Genomic DNA, 23,639 nt, shown 5'->3' with positions numbered 1-23,639 from the left:
GTATTCTCATTTTCATTCTTCACAAGATTTTTACTGATTTCATCTTTGACCCAATGGTGGTTTCACAGTGTGTTATTTAATTTCCACAAAAAAACTGGGTTTTTCAGTTCTCTGCCTGTTGTCATTAAAAAAGATGCTTTGTATAATTTCAATTTATTGAGCTGAATTTTGTGACCCAACATTTTGTCTATCTTGGGGAATGATCCACATGCACTTGAGAAGAATGTGTATCCTGCAGTTTTGGGGTGCAAAGTTCTGATATGTCTGTTAGGTCTATTTCATTTATTGTATTCTTCATGTTCTCTGTTTTTTAAATCATTTTCTCTTTAGATGTTCTTTCTTTTGATTAGAGTTGTGTATTGAAGTCTCCAACTATTATTGTAGAGGTGTCTATTTCTCCCTTCAGTTTTGCCAGTATCTACTGCATTTATTTTGGGACACTATGATTGGATGCATAAATATTTATGATTGTTACTTTCTTTTTGGTGGATTGACCCTTTTATTAATATACAGTACCTTTCTTTCTCACTTATAACAGCATTTAACTTACCATCTCTTTTATCTGAAATTAGTTTAGCTACTCCAGCTCTCCTTTGAGTTACTATTTGCATGGATTATCTTTTTTCATCATTTCACTTTCAACCTATTTGTGCTTTTGCATATAAGTCTATTTTAAACAATCTATAATTGGGTCATGCTTATTAATCCATTCTGCCAATCTATGCCCTTTAATGTGGAAATTTAATCCGTTAAACATTCAGTATTACTAGTGTATAAGTGGTACTTCAGCCATTTTTTCCTTTGGTTTGTATCATTTTTGTCTCCCTTTTACTTTTTTTTTTTTTTTTTAAAGGAAAGACAGAGAGAAGGAAGGAAGGATAGAAGGAAGGAAGGAAGGAAGAAAGGGAAACATCTTTAAACATTTTCTTGTTTTTATTGTATTCTGTTTCTCCGTTTTTGTTACATGGGCTGGGGCCGGGAATCGAACCGAGGTCCTCCGGCATAGCAGGCAAGCACTTTGCCCGCTGAGCCACCGCGGCCCGCCCTCCCTTTTACTTTTTTGCTGCCTACTTTTCTATACTGTACAGTAATATTTGTGACAGATATCTTTCTCATTTCCATTTCTGTGTGTTTTTCAGATACTTTCTTTGTGGCTACCATGGGTTTGTGTTACACAATCTAAGTCTATAACCAACTAATTTGGAAAGATACTACCTTAACCTCAACAGTATACACACTCACAGTCCCCATATCCCTTGATTTCCTCCCTTTTGTGTTGTTTTGTGTCCCACATTATATTTTGCCTGTACATTGTCAAGAAATATGACTTTTCCTTATTCAATTATATTCTGACTCTTACAGGAATTAAAGAGAAGAGTTATATATTGATAATAGAGTAATATTGGGTTTTACATTTACCCTTTAATTACTCTTCATTTCTTTACATTGCTCCAAACCACTCTACCCTGTCCTAGCTTCTGAACCTGAACAACTCCCTTTAGCAATTCTTACAGGGCAGCTCTTTTGGTGATGAACTCTCTCAATTTCTGTTTATCTGCGAGTGTTTCAAACTCTCCCTCATTTTTGAGAGGTAGTTTTGTCAGATAAAGATTTTTTCCAGCTGCAATTTTTACTCTGCAGTATTTTAAATATACCACTACCTTCTCATTTCCATGGTTTCTGAAGAGAGAGCATTTAGTTTTATTGAGGATCACTTGTTGGTGACGAATTGCTTCTCTTTTGCTGCTTTCAGAATTCTCTCTTTATCTTTGGCATTTGACATCTTGATAAGTATGTGTCTCAGAGTAGGTCTATTAGGATTTATTCTGTTATTTATGTTGTGCTTCTTGGACTTATATAGTTATGTCTTTCATAAGAGTTGAGAAATTTTGGATATTATTTCCTCAAATATTCTTTCTGGCCCGTTTCTCTTCTCTTCTCCTTCTGGTACACCCATGATGCATTTGTTGGTATACTTCATGCTGTTACTCAAGTCTCTGAAATGGTGCTCATTTTTTTTCTATTCTTTTCTCCATCTATAATTCTGACTGTATGATTTTGATTGTCCTGTCTCTAATTCACTAATTCTTTCTTCTGCCTGTTCAAATCTGCCATTGCTTGCCTCTGGTGTATTTTTTTCTTTCACTTAGCATAATGTTTTTAAAAAACTTGTTATTTTTTAAAAAAATTAGAGATATTGTAGGTTTACATATAAGTCATTTAAAAATTACAGCGATCCCATATACCTCCCTCTTATTAACACTTTGGTATGTTACATTTGTTACAAATTATGAAAGAAAATTAAATATTACCAAGTATTGTCTATAGTTTACATTAGGTATATTTCCCCATAAACCACCCTATTTTAACACCTTGTACTAGTGACATATGTTTGTTAGAATTCATGAAAGAGCATTCCTCTACTTGTACTGGCAACCACAGTCATCATCCACAATCAGGTTCACTGTGTTTTATGTCCCATGTTTTATCTTCTAATTTTCCTTGAAGTAACATGCATGATCCAAAACTTCACCTTTTAACCCCTTCAAAAACATAATTAACTGTTGTTAATTAAGCTCATAATAATGTGATATCACCACTACTATCCATTTCCAAACATTTATGATCAATTTAAATATAAATTATGCATAAATTAAGCATCAGCTCCCCAATCTCGATCCTCGTTCTTTCCTGGTAACCTATACTTTTGATTCTAACTCTATGAGTTTGCTTTTTTCTTTGGGTGCATGGTCTGGAAATCAAACCCAGGTCTCCTGCATGGAAGGCAAACATTCTACCACTGAACCACCCATGCACCCAAGTTTGCTTTTAATAATTAGTTCATATCAGTGAAAGATCATACAATATTTGTCCTTTTATTTCTTATTCATTTCACTCAACATAATGTCCTCAATGTTCATTACATCGTTTCATGCATTAGTCTTCATTCCTTCTTACAGCTGAATAATATTCCATCATATGTATGTCTACCATATTTTGTTTGTCTGTTCACCAGTTGCTGGACACTTGGATTGCTTCTATATTTTGTGAATAATTGCTGCTATGAACATGAGTATACTGTCTGGTCAAGTCTCTGCTTTCAATTCTTCTGGGTATATACCTAGTTGTGGAATTGCTACATCATATGACAATTCTATACTTAGTTTCCTGAGAAACTGCCAAACTGTCCTTCATAGTGGCTTGACCACTTTTACATTTTTCACCAGCAGTGAATGAGTGTTCCTATTTCTCCACATCCTCTATAACGTTTATAGTTTTTGTTTTTCTAATAGTGGCCATTCTAGTAGATGTGAAATGATGTTTCATTGTGATTTTGATTTGCATTTCCCTAATAGTAGTGATATTGAGCATCTTTTCCTATGCTTTTGTGTCATTTGAATTTCATTTTGGGAAAAATGTCTATTCAGGTCTTTTGCCTATTTTTAAATTAGATTGTCTTTTTATTGTTGAATTGAAGGATTTCTTTGTATATTCTGGATATTAAACCCTTACTGAATATGTGATTTCCAAATATTTTCTCCCATTAAGTAGGTTACCTTTTCTCTCTCTTGACAATTCCTTTGAAGGAAAAAGTTTTTAATTTAAAGGAGGTCTGATTTACCTATTTTTTTCTTTTGTTGCTTGTACCTTGGGGTGTAAAGTCAAAGAAACCATTGCCTACTCACAAGATCTTGCAGATGCTTCCCCACATTTTCTTCTAAGAATTTGATGGTATGACTCTTATATTTAGAGCTTTCATCCATTTTGAGATAATATTTTAATATGTTGTGAGATGGGTCCTGTTTCCTTATTGTGCATATTGATATCCAGTTCTCCAATTGAGTGCAATTGGCAGCCTTGACAAATATCAATTGGCCATAGATGTGAGGTTCTATTTCTTATTTCATACACTCAATTTGATTTCATCAGTCAGTATATCTATCTTTATTCTAGAGCCATGCTGTTTTGACCACTGCAGCTTTATAATATGCTTAAAGTCAGATAGTCTGAGACCTTCCACTTCAGTATTCCTTCTCAAAATATTTTTAGCTATTTGGGGCACCCTAGCCTTCCAAATAAATTTGATTATTGGCTTTTCTACTTCTGCAAAATAAGTTGTTGGGATTTTAATTGGTATTGCATTGAATCTATAAACCCATTTGGATAGAATTGACATTTTAACTGTATTTAGTCTTCCAGTTCATGAACATGTATGTCCTTCCATTTATTTAGGTCTTCTTTGACTTCTTTTAGCATGTTTTATAGTTTTCTGGATATAGGTCTTTCATGTCTTTGGTTACATTTATTCCTAAATATTCAATGTTTTTGGTTGGCATTGTAACTGGAATTAAAAAAATTTCCTCCTCAGATTGCTTATTATTAATATATAGAAACACTACTGATTTTTTCATGTTTATCTTGTATCCTGCCAGTTTGTTTTTTGTATTTCTTGTAGGGTAGGTCTCTTGTGGATGAACTCTCTCAGTTTCTGTTTATCAGTGAATATATTAAATGTACCTCATTTTTGAAGGACAGTTTTGCAGGATAAAGAGTTTTGGGCTGGTAGTTTTTCTTTTTTCAGTACCTTGCATTTATCATACCACTGCCTTTTCACTTACATGGTTTCTGAAGAGAAATCAGTAATTAGTCTTAATACAGTCCCCCCCACCGCCATTTTTTTTTTATGGAAAATCTCTTTTTTCTTGCTGCTTTCAGAGTTCTCTCTTTATCATTGACATTTGACATTCTGACTAGTACATATCTCAGAGTAGGTTTATTAGGATTCATTCTGTTTGGAGTATGTTGCATGTCTTGGACATGTATATTTATGTCTTTCATAAGAGTTGGGACATTTTCAGCCATTATTTCCTCACATATTCTTTCTGCTCTTTTCTTCTTCTGGTACATCCATGATACATTTGTTGGTATACTTCATGCTGTTTCTCAAGTCCCTGAAATGGAGCTCATTTTTTTCTATTCATTTCTCTGTTATTCTGATGGTATGATTTTGATTGTCCTGTTTTCTAATTCACTGATTCTTTCTTTTGCCTGTTCAAATCTGCTGTTGTATAGCTCTAGTGTTTTTTTTTTCTATTCCTTTAAATGTTATTTTTTTTTAGATAGAATTATCCAAAGTGCACAATCAGTGGCTCACAGTATCATCATAAAGCTATGCTTTCATCATTGCAATCAATTTTTGAATATTTTCATTACTTCAAAGCAATAAAGTAGGAATAAAAATAAAAATAAAAGCAAAAAAGAACATCCAAAATATCCTATACTCCACATTCTCCTTATTATTTATTTTGTCTTTTTTTTCTTTACTCATCTGTCCATACACTGGATAAAAGGAGTGTCAGTCACAAGGTTTGCACACTCATACATTCACACCTTAAAAGTTCTATAGTTATTCAGTCATCTTCAAGAATCAAGGCTATTGGATTACAGTTCAACAGTTTCCCTCTAGCTACTGCACTGAAAAGGAAGATCTGTAAGCTGCATAGGATAATCTCCAGAAAGATTTCTAGACTCTATTTGAAATCTCTCAGCCATTGAAATTTTGTTTTGTTTCATTTATCTTCCCCCTTTTAGTCAAGAAGACTTTCTTACTTCCATGATGCCTGATCCAAGCTCATTTCCAGAAGTCATGTCCCACATTTCCAGAGAGATTTGTACCTTTGTGAGCCATGTCCCAAGTAGGGTGGAGGGCAGTGACTCCCTCCAACTGCAATGTTGGCTTTGAAAGAGAAACCACATCTGAGAAACAAAAGAGGTTTCTTGGGATGACTGTTAGGCATAATCATAAGTTTAATCATTAGCTTCTCCTTTACAAGACTAAGTTTCATAAAGACAAACCCCAAAATTGAGGGCCTGTCCTATTAAATTGGCAGTCCCCAATGCCTAGGAGAATATCAGATCTTCTCCAGGTCAGGAAGTTTAATATTTCCACCCTTTTCCCCAGTCCCTCAAGGGGACTTCGCAAATATTTTTAATCTTCTGCCCAGCTTTACTGGGATATATTGGTACACCCACCAACCTATATAAACCAATAAGATTTCACTCTATATTAATGGCTCCACGTAATTATGGTGTTTGAATAAGCTGACCATACAAGTTAAATTAGATAGTGTGCTACGGAAAATATAAATTTTGCACCAAATAAACATTCCTTCTGTTGGGCTCACACCAGACAGAAAGCTGAAGTTTTAAAATACAGTCAATATCATCTTTTACCCTTTAGTCTGATTTACCTTAGTCCTACCCAGATCAGTTTCATTCATATCACTAACTGAAGTCTGATCACTTTTTCAATGTCTTTAACAGTTGCTGTCTGGGATAATGCTGACTTTAGTAGCTTCAGAGAGTCTCAAGTATCACACAAATACCCAAGTTACATAGAATGACAGGTTACATACAAAGAGCTCAGCATCTCAGAATTTAGAAATAACAATTACAACTCCAGAATAGATGTGACTGTTGTAACAGTTTACAGTCTAGGATTCTTTACAATAGGCCTTCATCTGATAACCTAAGTTCTTGAATTAAATCCTCATAATTTGCACATTATAGTTAGTCCATGTTAGTGAGGCATTATAATATTTGTTTTTTTGTTTTTGTCTTATTTCACTCAATTTACTATCCTGAAGGTTCATTCACCTAGCTGCATACATCACTACTTCATTCCTTCTTGTAGCTGCTCAATAGACCATTGTATGTATACACCACAGTTCCCCCTTTCAGTCTTCAGCTGATGTACTTTAGGCCATCTCTATCCATTGCACTTCACAAAAACTGGCACCACAAAACACCAGTGTGCAAATGTCCACTTGTGTTCATGCTCTCAGTTCCTCCAAGTATATACTAACTACAGTGTTGCATGATCATATGGCAACCCCATCTTCCCACCCACTTAGCCTCTGAAGTGTATTTTTTCTTTTTTATTACTGTTATTATTATTATTGTAACTGTCCACAATATCATCATATAGCTATATATTTATCATCACAATTGACTTTTTTTTTGCTTTTTGTGAAAGATAACATCTATACAAAAAAGAAATAAATTTCAAAGCACATCAGAGCAATTAGTTGTAGAAAAGATTTAGAAGTTTGGTATGGGTTACAATCCCACAATTTTAGGTTTTTATTTCTAGCTGCTCTAAGATAGAGGAGACTAAAAGAAGTATCAATATAATTTTTCAGCAATCATACTCATTTGTTAAACCCTACATTCTCTGTGTAACTCCAAAGCCCCAACCTCCAATCATCTGGTTGATCGTTTTGGCTTGGATATCCCCTACCTTTAGTCTACCTGTATGGTCAGTCCCACCCTCAGTCACCTGGTTAGCGCACAATGAGTAGCAAGGACACTCCTATCTAATTCCTCATATTCTCACAAGCAGTGGGGACAATCAAAGCAATAGGCTGAGCCCTCAATCTTGGGGTTTGTTCATATGAAACTTATCCCTGCCAAGGATAGGCTAAGCCTGCTTAAAATTAGGCCTAAGAATCAATTCTAGAGAACCTCTTTTGTTGCTCAGATGTGGCTTCTCCCTCTCAGCCAACATGACAAGCAAACTCACTGTCCTCCCTCTCTCTATGTGGGACATGACTCCCAGGGCTGTAAACCTTCCTGGCAACATGGGACAGAAATCCTAGAATGAGCTGGGATTCAGCATCAAGGGACTGAGAAAACCTACTAGACCAAAAGGGGGAAGAGAGAAAGAAACAAAATAAAGTTTCAGTGGCTGAGAGATTCCAAACAGAGTTGAGAGATTATCCTGGAGGTTATTCTTACACATTAAGTAGATATCACCTTGTTATCCAAGATGTAATACAGAGGCTGGAGTGAATTGCCTGAAAATGTAGAGCTGTGTTCCAGTAGCCGTGTTTCTTGAAGATAATTGTATAATGATATAGCTTTTGCAATGTGATTGTGTGATTGTGAAAACCTTGTGTCTGATACTCCTTTTATCTACCTTATCAACAGACGAGTAAAACATATGGAATAAAAATAAATAATAGGGGGAACAAATGTTAAAATAAATTTAGTAGATTGAAATGCTAGTGATCAATGAAAGGGAGGGGTAAGGGGTATGATATGTATGAATTTTTCTCTGAATTGATGCAAATGTTCTAAGAAATGATCATGATGATGAGTAAAACAAAACAGAACAAAACAAAACCATTCCTGCCAATCCTGAAGAACACCTAGGGCATTATATATGACTCTACAAAGATTCCATGCACTAGTGTAACTTTCCAGAAACCTACAACCTCCAGGTGGGTCCCTGGACCAGAAAAGTCCTGAAATGCAGAGGACCAAACCTCTCCAGATCATAAACTAGTTCCAGCCTCCTATTCCCTATTATCAACAGCCCCTTCCCACATGAAAAAGTTAGAATTTTCCTAAATACTCCTAAAGAGTGGGAGAAAGATCAAAGTGTATTTTTAATATCTTCTGTTTGCCATCCATTTCCATAATTTCTTTTCTGTTTCTTTTCATACTTTCAAATTCTTCTTTATGTTTACCCAGTGTCTTCTTAATATCCTTTCTCTCTTTAGCCTTGTTTTCCTTCATCTCCTTGAATTGATTTGGGAATTTGTTTGAACACCTTTGATTCATTACTGAAAATTTGTGTCTCCTCTGATCTTTAATTTGTTCCTTTGACTGGACCATATCTTCCCGTTTCTAGTATGACTTGTAATTTTTGCTGACATCTAGGCAGCTGATTATCTTGATGAGTTTTCTCTGAAGGTCAGTTTCTCCCTCTTGCCTAGGACTTTATTATTGATTAGCTTTGTGTTAAGTCTCTTCTTTGACACTTTGCTCAACTTATTCTTGACCTTTAGAATTTCAAAATCAGATTTTTTGAGCTCTTCTTCATCTTATTCTTTCCGTAGATATGTGGTGCTAGTTTTAAGATTGCAAAATTTTGTAGTCGTTTCACTCCCAGGAGAAAAGTTTCCTTTCCTTTGTTCCTTCTCCCAGAATCTTGAGCTCTACTGTTTGTTTTTGTTTTACCCCTATAGTTTTTGGGTTTTTTTTTTATTAGCACTCCTTTAACTGCTTCTAGCTTTTTGCCTGGATGGCAAATTCTAGGACAGGGTTACCCTGGGGAAGACTTCTCAAAATCATTGTTCCTAGCCAAAATGGGGCCAAGGACCTATGAAAAGGGTCCAGACTAACTCCAAAGAGCCCTGGGAAGAGGTTAGCAAAGATACCAAAAAACCTTTCTGACTTCTCCAAAGCTGTACTTTACTGGCCTGCCCAGTAGGTCGTTCGGCAAACTGTTCACCACAGCCCTAAGGAGGTACTCTGTCTTTAAATCTCTACCACCTCTTCCATGTCAAGGGTGGGTTGAAACAATAGCCATGGTTGTCTCTGTCTGGGGCAAAATACAATGGTGGCTCAGAGCCAGACCTTGTAATCCAATTCACCAATCAAAAGCTGTGATCAGTGCTTTGTTGGGCTTCTCTCATTTGGGGGGAATAGGACTTCCATGACCCTCTCCATGTGCAGCAGCCATCCAGGGACTGGATCTCAAGGTGTCCCACCTTGAGAGTAGGGTATTGGTGCTGGCAGCTGCCACAGAGCCAGCTACTAACAGTTGTTTAACACAGCTTCTCAGCGTATTTCTCCCACTTTGCCCTGGATGCTCTACAGTGCTTCCCTGGCTTCCAGAGCCCCAGAGCAGTTGTTTCAGACAGTTTCTGCCTCTCATTAGCTGCTTTTATGAGGAGTGAGTCCTGGAGCTCCATACTCTGCCATCTTTCCAGAAGTCCTTCCAGTGTACTTTTACTATCCATTATTACTTTCATCCCCATAGTTTCTGCTAGGCTTCTTTGTACACTTTCTAGTTCTTTTTGCTCACACATTGTCTTCTTACTATCCTTTGCTTTATATCCAATCTCAGTTCATTTCTTTCCATATATTACTTCATATCTCTGAGTTGATTTAGGAGATTTGCCTGAGCTTCTGTGATTAATTGTTCCAAAATCTGTGTCCCTTTTGAATTTTTAATTTGTCCCCTTGACTGAGCTTTATCTTCCTATTTATTAATATGGCCTGTAATTTTTTTGCTGATGTCTAGGTATGTGATTATTTTGATACACTAACTCTGCAGTTTGGTTTGTCCCTATTATATAGGGTTTTATTGTAGTTTGTTTATGTGCTGAGACTCTTTGGTACTTGGTCCAACTTATAGTGGCCCTCTAGAGTAGCTCTGTACCTAGTTCTTGCCCTGGATATTTGATACACCTTTTATGATTGCTCTTTTATATGTAATTATTTCATGTCCAGGAGAAGGCTTCCTTTCCTCTGTTCCTTCTCTGGGAATTCTAATCTTTTCTGTTTGTTTTTGTACAGAACTGTTTTCCCCAGCTCCTATGATTTGTATCACTTTGCTCCCATACTCAGTACCCCCTTTTATTATTCTTTCCTGTTCTGAAACCCATTCTGTCTTGCAGCAGTTCAATTCCCTCCTCCCTCCTTCTTTTTCCCTTTCAGCTTTTCCTTCTTCCAGTTTCCTCCCCACTAGGGTATCGACCCTCAGGAGCCAGACTGGCTCAAACCATAAAGTTTGTTTTTTCTTATTTAGATAATCAGAGCCTGGACTGAGTACATACATCCTTTGCCAATAGTTTTGCCATGGTTCTTTTTTCCTTGGGAGCATTTTGTATGTGGCACGCCTCTGGTGTTTTTTTTTTTTTCCACCCTGGGTCTCGGCAGACTTGGGTCCCTGTGCATGGATATATATGGAGTTCTAACTTACTGCTGTCAGTTGGCTCTATTGTCAGCATCCATGGTGGGAGGTATCTGGACGAGGCTGCCTTTGTGCAACAACCAGTGTTCTTGTGACTTAGTGAGGTGTTTAGGTCTGGATTGGCATTTCCAGGTCATAGATTTAACTTTATTTTTGGTGTTTTTGTTCTTTTTCTTCAATTCAGAATTTGAGAAGTCCTTGTCCTTTCCCTATCATCTTCCAGAGTTTCAAGCAAGTGAGATTCATTCTTTATTAGCTGATTTTGAGAGGAGTCTTTTCCAGGGGATATCGTATGTCACCGGGTTGATGATGTCACTCCTCTTTAAAGAATTTTGTACATACTTATAAATATTTCTTTGGCTGTAAGATGTACTTGCTGGTGGCTAAATGGAAGCAAGTATGGAAACTTCCTTTGATAAAAGATTAGTTTTCTAGAAAGATGATATTATTGGCTAAACTAGAGTTTGTTGTCAATATATGGATTTAGTTTATATGGTTTTCTTGGTCTGCTGATTCACTTCATTAACAACTTTGTGTATCTTTTATTTCTCCCCCTTTTTTGCCTTTTCTCTTTTCACGGAAGGCAATCTGTAGCTGTTTGTTGTATGAAGAGTGAATGAAAGAATGAATGACTGATTGTAACTAGCTGACTGAATTATGTGTCTCATAGCTGTTGTTAGATTTTACTTAGAAGACAAACAGTGTAACATTCCTCTTCTCCTATCTTTCCATTATCTATGTTGAAAAACCGAACATCTTTTTCCTGTTTCTTTTCTCTTGCCCCTTTCTGAGCAGTCCACTTCTATTTTTAGTATGTTGTTTTTATTTGAAACAGCTTTCCTTCCATATAGACAAAGTTGACTAACTCTGGCTAAATTTGGATTTGGAGAGTTTTCATCTGCTTTCCCATTCAGGCAATTAGAAGTTTAGGGAGGTCTTTCAATTTCCTTGGGATTGTAATAGCTCATGATTTTAAGGTAAGGAAAAGTCCAAATCAAAGTGTCTTCAAGGAGATGCTTTGCTCTCAAAGACTTGGTTCTGGGGTTGGTGCTGGTCATCCTTTTCCTGAGATCCATATTCTAGGCTGCAACGTGGTAACCTCTTGTGGCTCCTCCCTTCTCTTCCTAGTTCCATTAACCTTCAGCTTCTTGCTTCCCATGTCTTTTTTTCTCTGTTGAAATTTCATTCTGCTTAAAAAAGACTCATTTGACTGAGATGAGCTACAGCTTAACTGAAGCAACCTCATCAAAAAGTCCTATTTACAGGATGTGGCTATAACCGACACAAGGCATTTTATAAATTTTCATATGTTTATGTATGTGTGCATGTATGTGCATACATATATAGACCTGGAAATTTTCTGGAAGAACAGTTTTAAAAAGCTCATATTAGTTACTGGGGAAATAGAAGTGGAAATCTGGAGTGGGGATAAACATAAAGATTTTGTGAAAAAAAAAAAAAAAGAAAGAAAGTCCTACTTACAATGGGCTCACACCATAGGAATAGATAAAGTTTGAGAAAATATTTTTCTGGGATACATATAGCTCCAAACTACCATAGGAAGATAGTATTTTATCCTATTACAGATCATAAGCTCTGGAAAAGTGAAAATAAAAACTCAACATGTTGTAAACAGACTCAAGAAATTCTGACTGTTTTCCTTGTTTTAGTGATGAGAGGACTGGCAAGAAACATCCAAGTGTACAATCCTACGTCCAACAGCCTTAATGTTCGCTGGGACCCTGCCCCTGGGCCTGTGCAGCAGTATCGCATTGTGTATTCTCCTGAGGCTGGCACAAGACCTTCCAAATCTGTAAGTAATTTTATCTTCTTAGAGCTCAGCAGAAGAATTTTGTCAATTCTACTGCACCTCCTGCCATGGCTGCTGGCTAGGAACAATGAACCAGTTGTTGGTATGGGGCTGCCTCTCATGGAAACTTCATTTCCTGATGAATGTTGTCTTGTGTTTTTGTAATGTTTGGTAGTCTGTCAGCGTACAAACCACAAACATGCTACGTTCCATGTGTTTTACACTTAAACGAGTGTCTTTAATGAATTAAGGGATGTGTATTAATTATAGGCTTAGTTAGCAAAGCTGAAATTTGGGGAAATGCATATTAGGCTCTATGATTGAAAACCCAAATAGTAAATGCAAATCGCTGCTAAACTTTGCCAATGTAGATTTTCATTGTAATTACAAATGCCTCTCTATGAAAATATCTTAAAATTTGCCTTCACTGGCCCTTAAAATGTTCAATTTGTTTCGTTTCATAGCACTATTCAGTTTTCTAGGTAAATTAAGAGTTTTGAAATCAGAAATTAATAATTTAAATAAGTATAGCATCAGAACATCTAAGTGAAAGTAAATTTATGGACTAATTTAAATGCCAAGTCTTTACAAAGATAAACACTAATGATGAACAAAGATAAACAAATGAAAGCAATATACATGTTCTGTAGGAATATCAGTTTTCATGTCCCTGTATATAGTAAGATATATCCAGGCAACTTTTGCTCTTACCTATTGCATGGTAACCCCTTTTGTGTATCTAACAATCAAGATGTTCTTTGGGTAAATATCGTAAGCTGTATGTTTAGATTTGAGAATATTTATAATAAACATAAATGGGAGAAAATTGAAGCTGCTTAGGGTCAAGTGTGCAGTAACCTTTTTGGAAAGAAAATTTCTGCAAATAATTTGCACTTAATGGTGTAGCCTGGACAGATCTCATGAGAAAGCACATTTGGCTTCTGATGTGTCTTGGCTCAGTTATCATGCTGACTAACCAAAGTCTGGGTGCATATTTGGGTTGATGTCAGGCAGAATTTGGCATTTCCCCCTTCCAGATTGTAGTGCCAGGAAATACTCGCACGGTGCACCTGGAACAGCTAATTCCTGACACACCCTATTCTTTGAACGTCGTGGCTCTCTACTCGGATGGAGAGGGGAATCCCAGCCCTGGCCAGGGCCAAACACGTGAGGCGGAAATTCTTTCTCTACTTCATTTTCACCAGTAACTAGGGAGGGGCTTCTCCAGGACAGTGAAGAGTGGGAGGTGGGTGGTGGGTGGGGCTGGTAAGAGCTCTCTCTGCATTTGTGTCCAGACCAAAACTTTAGGTCAGTAACTGCCCTCTTTGCCGAGTGAACTCCATTTAGTGATTTCTTTTTATATGGGATCTAAAACTAGGTTAGGGAGGGGTTTTCTCCCTTCTTCTACTCTGCAGTTGGGTCTTCTAGCCAAGTAGGCACTTTGGAAATGTGAGTACTTGGCTCCTATGTTTCATTAAGCGGGAAGTGGCTAGATGTTATGAAAATCCCTTTCTATCCCAGTTTGGGAATTTAGGATATGTCTCTGAAATTCACCATGTTACTGAAATTCATCATGTAACTAAATGGAGCTCTGAAATGATATAGTCGTTAATACTGTTTATGATTTCACATTAAAACCGTAAAATATATGTATTTTATCATAAGGAAGTAAAAATCATAGTGAATGGTGAAACAGCTGCAAGTAACTTCCTTAATTTGACTTGAGTAAAATTCTTTGACATTCCTCACCCACCCCACCCCCATCTACCTTCCTCATATTCAAACAACTAACCCTACTATATTTTATTTATTAAGTACCACGAAGTGGACCAAGAAATCTGAGAGTCTTTGGGGAGACAACCAATAGCCTCTCTGTGAGCTGGGATCATGCTGATGGGACAGTTCATCAGTACAGGATCATTTATTCCCCCACTGTTGGTGATCCAATTGATGAATATGTAAGTCTAATATGTATTTATTGGCATATTTTATGATCTTTTACCTGGTTGTTGCAGAGGGAAGTTAAATTTGTCCTTAGGAGCATGCTATGATTAGACGCCTTGACTCTCATGTGGCAGTCACATTTTCTGACTTTGATTGGAAAACCCCATTTTATAGCCTATTTGTAACCACCCAGTTACAGCATGGAAGTAAAGTGTGGTGAAACATGATAACTGTTTATTCTGGGGTGTCTAAATTAATGTTCAAAGATCCAATAATCCAAATCCTACCCATTCTTCAAATCCAGTTCCTCTACAAGGTTTTCTTTAAATTCTATAGTGCTAGTTGGTCTCTTTTTTCTTTAAACGTAACATTTTGCAGTACATTCTGGTTTTGTAATACATATACTCCTATATTGCTTCAAATTTTTGAGTGTCATATATTGTTTCTCTGGAACAAGACTTAAATTTCTTGTAGCTTTCTCATGAACCCCAATGCATATCCATTTGCTAAGGCTGGAAATATCCACCACACCACTTGAGATTTAAAGCAGTTAAGTCTGGGGTTTGTTACCTTTTCACAACATACATCCTCTTTAATCATTTTCCCCCTGTGAACCCTGTTCTAGTTTGCTAGCTGCCAGAATGCAATATACCAGAAACCGAATGGCTTTTAAAAAGGGAATTTAATAAGTTGCTAGTTTACAGTTCTAAGGCCGAGAAAATGTCCCAATTACAACAAGTCTATAGAAATGTCCAATCAAAGGCATCCAGGGAAAGATATCTTGGCTCAAGAAGACCGATAAAGTTCAGGATGTCTCTCTCAAGTGAGAAGGCATGTGGCAAACACAGTCACAGTTTCTCTCTCGGCTGGAAGGGCACATGGCGAGCAAGGCATCATCTGCCAGCTTTCTCTCCTGGCTTCCTGTTTCATGAAGCTTCCCGGGAGGTGTTTTCCCGGCCTCTGGCTAGAGGGCTCTCTGCTTCTCATGGCTATGTCATTCTTCACTGGCTCTCTCAGAATCTCTTTTTCATTTTCCAAAATGTTTCCTCTTTTATAAGACTCCAGAAACTTATCAAGACCCACCCAAATGGGTGGAGACATGTTGCCACCTAATCCAGTTTGACAACCACTGTTGATTAAATCACACCCTCAGGGAGATGATCTGATTACAGTTTCAAACATACAGAATTGAATAGGGATTATTGTACCTTTATGAAATGGGATTTTGATCAAAACATGGCTTTTCTAGGGGACATACATCCTTTCAAACTAGCACATTCCACCCTCTGGACCCTAAAAAAGACATGTTTTCCCCATAATACAAAATACATTCATTCCATAACAATATCAGAAAACCTTAAACCATTTCAGTAGCAATATACATGAAATGCAAAGTTAGAAATGTATAAACTCCTATCAAAGTTAGTTACAGACATGGTCTGTTCTAAGGCAAAATTATCCTCTGGCTTGGGACCTTTGAAAACTTATAACAAATTATTTGCTACCAACATACAAAGGAGGAGCAGTCATAGGAAACATAAATGTTTCCATAGAGAGAAAGGAACTCAAGGGTCATTGGACCCATGCAGTTTCGAAAACCCACAGGGCAAAGTCCATTAGATTTCAAAGTCTGAGAATCATTTATCTTTGGGGCTTTAGAAAGTGGCAGTTCCACCCTTTCCAAAGGCCTACACAGAGGCCTGCCTCTCTCTGAATGCAACCTTGGGGGACATTAGGGGGACCACTTTTTCTCAACTGCACCCTCTCCAAGCATTGGGGCTGCACCCAGGCTCTCTGCTATCTCCAGAGCACATGCTCAACCCCACCATATGGTGGCAGCCAGGTTCTCCCCAAACCCCAAGGGATGTGCTTCACCCTCTCCAAGACCTGAGGTGGCAGGACTCTTCCACTGCAATGAGGTGGAAGGCCCATCCTCTGCCTTCAGGGCAAACTCACCCTCTCCACTGGCTTGGGTGGGTTTGCTCTCCTGGCCCGAGGCTTCTTGACTTCAGACCTCAGCCTCCATGGTTTTGCCCCTGAAGTTATTTTTCCTCCAGTGTGTCCCTTCTCTGAACCCCCCGGTCCAGACTGGCAGTGGCTTTGTTTATACAGATCCCACAGCACTCTCGTTGGCTTTCTATGCAGTAGCCTCGGATCATGCCCATCAGACATAAGGAGTTTCCACAAATCCTTCCTAAATAACTCCCTGTCCAATCCTAGTTTTCTCTGAAATGGCTGACTGGTTCCACATCTGGCCAAATCCTTACATGGAGCACTATACTCTGGGGTCTCCTTTCCTGGAAGCCCAGAATTTTCCAGGACATCAATTTTTGGTTTCTCTGTACCCAAGAGTTCAGTTTTCAGCTTATCTCTTGTCACATTTCACTATAAGCTGTGAGGAGAAACCAGGCTGCACTTTCCACATTTAATTTGGAGATCTCTTCTGCTAAATATCCAAGTTCATGGCTTTTAAAATCTGCCTTCCAGCCAAAGCCACTAGTCAATTTTGCCAGATTATCTGCTATTTTAAAACAAGGCTCATCTTCCTTCCAGTCTATAATAACACCCGCCTCATTCTGTCTAAGTCTTTATCAGAAGTGTCTTTAGAGTTCACATTTCTACCAACAGTCTCTTCAGAGCATTCTAGGCCTTCTCTATCAAGCTTCTCAGAACTCTTCCAGAATCTTCCCCTTATCCATTTAAAAAGCCTTTCTAACATGTTTGGTATTTGCAAACTGCAGCAGCACCCCACTTCTCTGGTACCAAAATCTGTTTTAGTTTGCTTGCTGCTGGAATGTGAAATACCAGAAATGGAATGGCTTTTAAAAAGGGGAATTTAATGAGTTGCTAGTTTACAGTTCTAAGGCCGAGAAAATGTCCCAATTACAACAAGTCTATAGAAATGTCCAATCAAAGGCATCTGGGGAAAGATACCTTGGTTCCAGAAGGCCGATGAAATTCAGGGTTTCTCTCTCAAGTGAGAGGCACATGGCAAACACAGTCAAACCCCATGTGAGGAAACATTTTATCTGGCTGAATTTGATATATTAAGCTTTAGTTTAAGCCCTTATTTTTATTAATCAGAAACCCATGTAATTGTCATTTAGAGGTTCTGATCAAATTGAGAGAAACACTATAATACGTTAGCTAGATGATGTGATTGCAGTTAAAGCAAAGAAGCTCTCTGTTGCATTATTTGTTCATCCTTGCATGGACAAATATGCAATTTCCCTTGACTTTCTGAAAACACCAAATAGATAATGTCCTTCACCAGTTTAACATTTGGAGTCCGGGGGCTCCAAGCTGGGAATCACTGGCCTAATAGATACCTGTTGCTTATAAAAGGGCAGGGTGGAGGAGAGGGAGATAAGTCTTTCATTCCCAGTTCATGGAGATAGTTGAATGTGTTCTCCATTTCCTCTTTTCAGTCATTTTAACCTATCAGTTTTAACCTATTTGCATCAGCTAAATTGGCATTCTTCAAGGCAGAGCCTCAGTCCATTTTTGCTCAACAATGTATTCCCGGTAATTAGCACCATCTCTGGCCCATGGCAGGTATGTAGTACATATTTGGTGAAGGAATACATGACAATGTAATGTATGACAATGTGAGATGAAAGAGACAAACATACACCTGAGTGCTGCAGTATTCATTCATGTGTGTCTAACCTTTAATCGCGTCCAATCCTCACAACGTCCTTCAGAGATGACTGACCCGGGACTTGATTTCAGACCTGTCTGTTTCTAAAACCATTTTCCCCATATTGCACAGATGGTTTGCATTGCCATGAGTGTTGCACAACAAAAAGAAAATATGAAGAAACTATTATCATTTATAAAAAAAACATAAACCAGTATTATCTTTAATCTAGCAGTTCTCTAGCTGAAAATAAACATATAATTTAACTTCTCCTGTAGACCACAGTCCCAGGCAGAAGAAACAATGTGGTACTGCAACTTCTGCAATCTGATACTCCATATAAAATTACTGTTGTACCTGTTTATGAAGATGGAGATGGTGGCCATCTTACAGGAAATGGAAGAACTGGTAAATGTCTTCTGCCTTTTATAATGTTTAAATTTTGTCTTTATCAACACTACACCAACATTTATATATTACATCACATGTGTCAAAATGGTTATATGTGAGCACAATTTGTTTTTAACGTTTTAAAGGTCCGCTATCAGAAGAAAAGGAAAAAACAAAAACTTTTACTTTGCCTGAGATAGTTATGTTTCTTCTTTGGAAACCACTTCATATTCTCTAAAAAATAGCTTCATTGTGTGGTATTGGTTCAGGCTGTAAATATGCACTCTATATAATATAATATAATGCAGTAATAGATATCTATGGTGATTGAATCATAAATACAGAAGCACAATGGTTAGTGATCATTTTTTGTCTTACGGATTTAGGTTTTTTACAAAAATGTTTTTTCTATTGTATACTGGTGGAAGTAGTTTCTTATAGTTTAGAGCTGAGGTTTTCCAAGTTGGCTACTCTTTGGAATCACCTGAGAAGCTTTAAGAAAATATGCTCATGCCTGGGTGCTACTTCCAACTATTCTGGTGTCACAGTCTGAGGTACAGCAGACTGGACACATGGATGGTGTCATGTGCAGCCAAGATTGAGAACCACGCGTTTAACAGAAAGGCAGGCTGGGTTGTGGACCTGAGTTTTGTTACTAGTTAGTACTGGCATTCTAGTTTTCCATTTTATTCAGCAAAAATCTAACTGGATAATGTGATTTTTAGGTTCTCTGCTATACTTACTTGCCCAAACTCTCTTTGTGTTTTAATGATCTTGACAAAATTACAGAATTTGGGAGAGGTAATATTTGAAAGGTCTTAAGAAAATACAGAGCTAGAGTTGATTCATCTCAGTCCCTAAAGTCCAGGAATCCAAGTAGTTACTGATACCTATTGTCTGCAGGACTGAGGCACTGGAACTCAGTATGGTCCTCGAGAAGATTTTAATTTAACCACTTCTAATTTATCTTTCTTTAGATTTTAGAATATATATATATAGCTACTTTTCTGGGGGATGGAGCATATTTCAGATTTTTTTGATTATCAAAATAGAAAAGAAATCTTTACTGTATCTTTAATTTTCCAGGAAAGGCCAAGGCCATTTCTCTTGTGAGAAAAGTTTTCTAAGTTGGGTTTTAATCATTTAGCCTTTATTTTTTCTTATTTGTGTAATGCTATGAATAGTAACTTAGCAGCTAGTTAACATGCTACCTAAATAGTGTGATTTTTACAAGATGTGGAATTGAGGGCAGCATCTCTGGAGGCTTGAGGATTTACTTTAGCTTATGTTGGTGGAAGAGAGAGTACTGTAGAGAAGGAACAGTGTTTTAGTCCCTCACTAACTGTTTGGCCTTTGGCAGATCATTTCATCTCATTTATATGATATGGTGGTTGGACTAGACAGTCTGTAAATTTGCCTTCTGACTCTGAACATCTGTAATTTATAACATTCCAGAATGGTTTGAGATCTCTTTTATTTTCTATACTTCTGAGCCATATAACATACCAGCTCTGGATCTTGTCTTCTGCTGAGGGGGCTGCTTTGGAAATCAACAGTTTCTGAGCCCACCCGAGTTGCTATTTGACTTTAGAAAACTACCAAGTTTGTCTGTTGAACACTTTAATGCTGTTTTCTTTGTTTTCCTATGCCTTTTTAATTATTTTCTGGATTGAGATGTTATGGAATATTATTAAATTGATTTCATGGGGCTGCATTATCAATTCTCATAAAGGTCTGTGCACTCCATGTGTGTCGATGAAGGGTCAGTAATGTGTGCCAATGTTTGGTTTCAGTGGGATTACTTCCTCCTCAGAATATGTACATCTCCGATGAATGGTATACGAGATTCAGGGTATCCTGGGATCCTTCACCATTTCCAGTTCTTGGATACAAAATTGTGTATAAGCCAGTGGGTAAGAAAACACTCTTATCATAGGGCTGTACTGTAGAATTCTTGCATGTGGATATTTTATATTGCATCTGTTATGATTGGATTCTCTTGATAGTCCAGTGACACATGGAGTCCCCTCCCAACAGAAGTGGGAAATAACTTTTTCCAGAAATAACCTTTTAAACCATTGACCCAAGTATCCTTGTTACTATGGTTGTAGAGGAAACTGTCATTATATTGCATGATTTAAAAAGTCAGATCTGGTCCATAAAAATGCACAAATTAAAACTGTTTTCAGACATCTTATATATTATTATAATCATGAAACAATGCATACTCAATCAGTATCAACTTCTGTATTTTTCACATTAGGTAAAGCTATTTTCCCATTTGGAACATGGATTGTATACATTTTAGTTTATTCATGGCTGACTTGCTTTCAACTTCCCATTGACATTTTCACCTACTTTTATATCACCTTGATTAAATTATTAGCTGTCTTTGCTTCTGTGTTCTGTCAATATGCTTAGCAAACTTGGAAGAAAGATCCTCTTTCTACCAAATTTTCTGGGTATGTTCCATGTACCCAGAAAGGATATGAACTAAAAAAAAACAATAAAGGACAGAGGGCAAGAGAAAGGGGATATGAACCTGTGTAAGAATTGGAGGGAGAACTTAAAGATAGGGTGGGAAGGAGTGAAGGTTGGAGTTTGTAATTGAGCAACTATGTGGACTGAGGTCGGGACAGAAGTGTTTAAATCATATCTACTGCAAAATGAAGAAAACGTTTATTGCATACCTACTATGTAAAAAGCACTATGCTGACAACATGGGGCTTAGAAAAGGGATCTGATAACCTAGCATAGTTGATCATGTGATTGATTTATTCATAAAGGAACATGGAAAACACCTAAATACATTCTAGGTACAATGCTGTGTTTTGAGAATTAAGGGGTGATGAATTCAGTCTCTGCGTACAGTTTTTTGTATTTGCCATAAAATGTAGTATGTATTACAATGAGCAAATGCATAGGGAGTATGGAAATTGTATTTATAACACCATTTGACTATAAGTTAAGATCTTTAATTTTTATTAAATTTGGAAGCACTTGAAGTGATGGTATATTTCTGTATATATTTGTGATTGTTATTAAAGGTTCCAATGAGCCCATGGAAGCCTTTGTTGGAGAAGTGACATCATACACATTACACAATCTCAATCCCGGCATCACCTATGATGTGAATGTTTATGCTCAGTATGATTCTGGGCTCAGTGTCCCCCTGACTGATCAAGGCACTACATGTGAGTCATGGATTTGCTGATGGCTTTAAGAAAAAGTGTAGTCTAATTTACCAGACTAGCTTGCTTTAATTTTATTTCTTCTTATGACATGCATGTTTTCTTAGCTCTTAGTAAATAGTCTTTTGGTATACAGTTAAACAAATCTGTCTGAACCCATAAGCAATATAATTGAGTATGCAAAAATTGCATAAGATGAGGAAATACTTATTTTGCATAAAATGTATTTTGAATTTTAAAAGATAAAAACTAGAAATTGTCTTTGTATGCATGAATGGTCCATACAATTAGGGTTGTAATTGCTATTAATTTCTTTTTCTGACCTTCAGTGTGAAAACATATATTACTTAAATGCATTGGTTTAATTTGAAGTTTTCACAGAAATGCCATGATTACTGACTTCAGCCTACAATAGATTTTTTTTTTATTACCAAATGCTTTGATAACAAGTTAAAGAGTCAGCAGTAGTCTATCAGAAGAATTTCTTACTTTCCATTATAACATTCATAGTTTTGAGAAGGACTATGTGGAATCTCCTTCTTTAAAAAAGTGCCGAGGGAAATGGTGGCCTGTTTTGCTTGCACCACATTTCTATGTATGTTTATCATAAGAAAATGTACTAAGATTTCAGTCATTTTATTTTCTAGTCACAGTAGCAGTTTTAAAGTTCATTGTAATTAAAAGTATTTTTTTGCCCTTTATTTATGGTGTAAATCTATTCCTTCCTTTTCTTCTTCTTTTTTTTCTGTAGTGTATTTGAATGTAACAGATTTGAAAACCTATCAGGTAGGGTGGGATACGTTCTGTGTCAGATGGTCACCTCACCGGGCAGCCGCCTCCTACAGACTCAAACTAAACCCTGCTGATGGTATGTACAAACAAACCAACACAAAGAACTGAAGCAACGTTTTAAATTTCAGTAAAGAGAATGCCATTTTGTTTATAAAATGACATGCACAAATGCTTTAAAGTATAATTAATGACAGATTAGCATTTTCCTTTGTTGTCATAATCAGGAACCAGAGGACAAGAAATTACAGTGCGTGGATCAGAAACCAGTCACTGCTTCACTGGCCTTTCACCAGATACCAATTATGAAGTTACTGTTTTTGTGCAGACACCAAATCTCGAGGGACCGGGAGTCCCTGTCAGAGAACATACCAGTAAGTTTTTGAGTCATCTGCAAAGTCTTTGTAGAGTTTTCAGAATAGAATGCTGTAAGTGTGGGAGACTTAAAAGACTCCTGTGTATGCCATTTCCTCCTATGGGAGGCAGTAATGATGTAATGAAGGTGGGGTCTGTGGTTTGTTTAGGACCTTTATCTGCAGCAGTTCCAGGCTGTCCTTGTTAGGGATTGGTGTTGTTTTAAGGAAAGGGTTAAAGGAGCGAAAGATGGTTCTAATCAACAGTGAGAAGGTGACTCTGCATCCCTGTTTGTGAATTTTACTGATTTGACCTTTCTGATAGCCTGAAGATCTTCCTTTGAAACTTTCCTTTAATTTTTGCAGCTATTGTTGATATTGAATGGCCTCAATGATGCCACATTTGGATGGTGTAGAAGTCCCAGTATATCAGTGCCATTGAGGCTGGAACTTTATTTTCTAACATTTGATTTGTGATTGAAGAATTAAATTGACCTTAAAATTTATGTTCTGTGATACGAAATGTGCACATTTTTTGTTTTGCTAATCACTGTTTTTTAATTCTAGTCCTGAAACCAACAGAAGCCCCAACAGAGCCACCTTCACCTCCCCTGCCTCCTACCATTCCACCAGCTCGGGATGGTAAGTTCAACCACTTAGGCAATAAATTCAGCAAATGGGTGATATATGGACTTATTATTTATGTTACATATACATAATTTTTAATTTATGTAGAATGTTTCTGATTTATTTATTT

At 37.1% G+C, this 23,639-nt stretch overlaps 1 protein-coding gene across 1 annotated transcript in view; it reads left to right on the top strand.

Annotated features, from left to right (window-relative positions):
• Positions 1-23,639, top strand: part of COL12A1 (collagen type XII alpha 1 chain) — a 128,263-nt gene that overhangs the window by 66,982 nt on the left and 37,642 nt on the right. Inside the window, exons 35-43 of the mRNA XM_077162245.1 lie at positions 12,436-12,578; positions 13,613-13,742; positions 14,391-14,533; positions 18,438-18,567; positions 20,343-20,462; positions 21,597-21,743; positions 22,492-22,608; positions 22,757-22,903; positions 23,450-23,524. Of these exons, the coding sequence (XP_077018360.1) occupies positions 12,436-12,578; positions 13,613-13,742; positions 14,391-14,533; positions 18,438-18,567; positions 20,343-20,462; positions 21,597-21,743; positions 22,492-22,608; positions 22,757-22,903; positions 23,450-23,524 (1,152 nt within the window). The remainder of the gene's footprint in view (positions 1-12,435; positions 12,579-13,612; positions 13,743-14,390; positions 14,534-18,437; positions 18,568-20,342; positions 20,463-21,596; positions 21,744-22,491; positions 22,609-22,756; positions 22,904-23,449; positions 23,525-23,639) is intronic.

Source organism: Tamandua tetradactyla, chromosome 5 (genome assembly GCF_023851605.1).
Source record: "Tamandua tetradactyla isolate mTamTet1 chromosome 5, mTamTet1.pri, whole genome shotgun sequence".
Lineage (NCBI taxonomy): Eukaryota > Metazoa > Chordata > Mammalia > Pilosa > Myrmecophagidae > Tamandua > Tamandua tetradactyla.
Note: the sequence above shows the minus strand (reverse complement) of the source record. Positions and strands in the feature narration are given on the sequence as shown.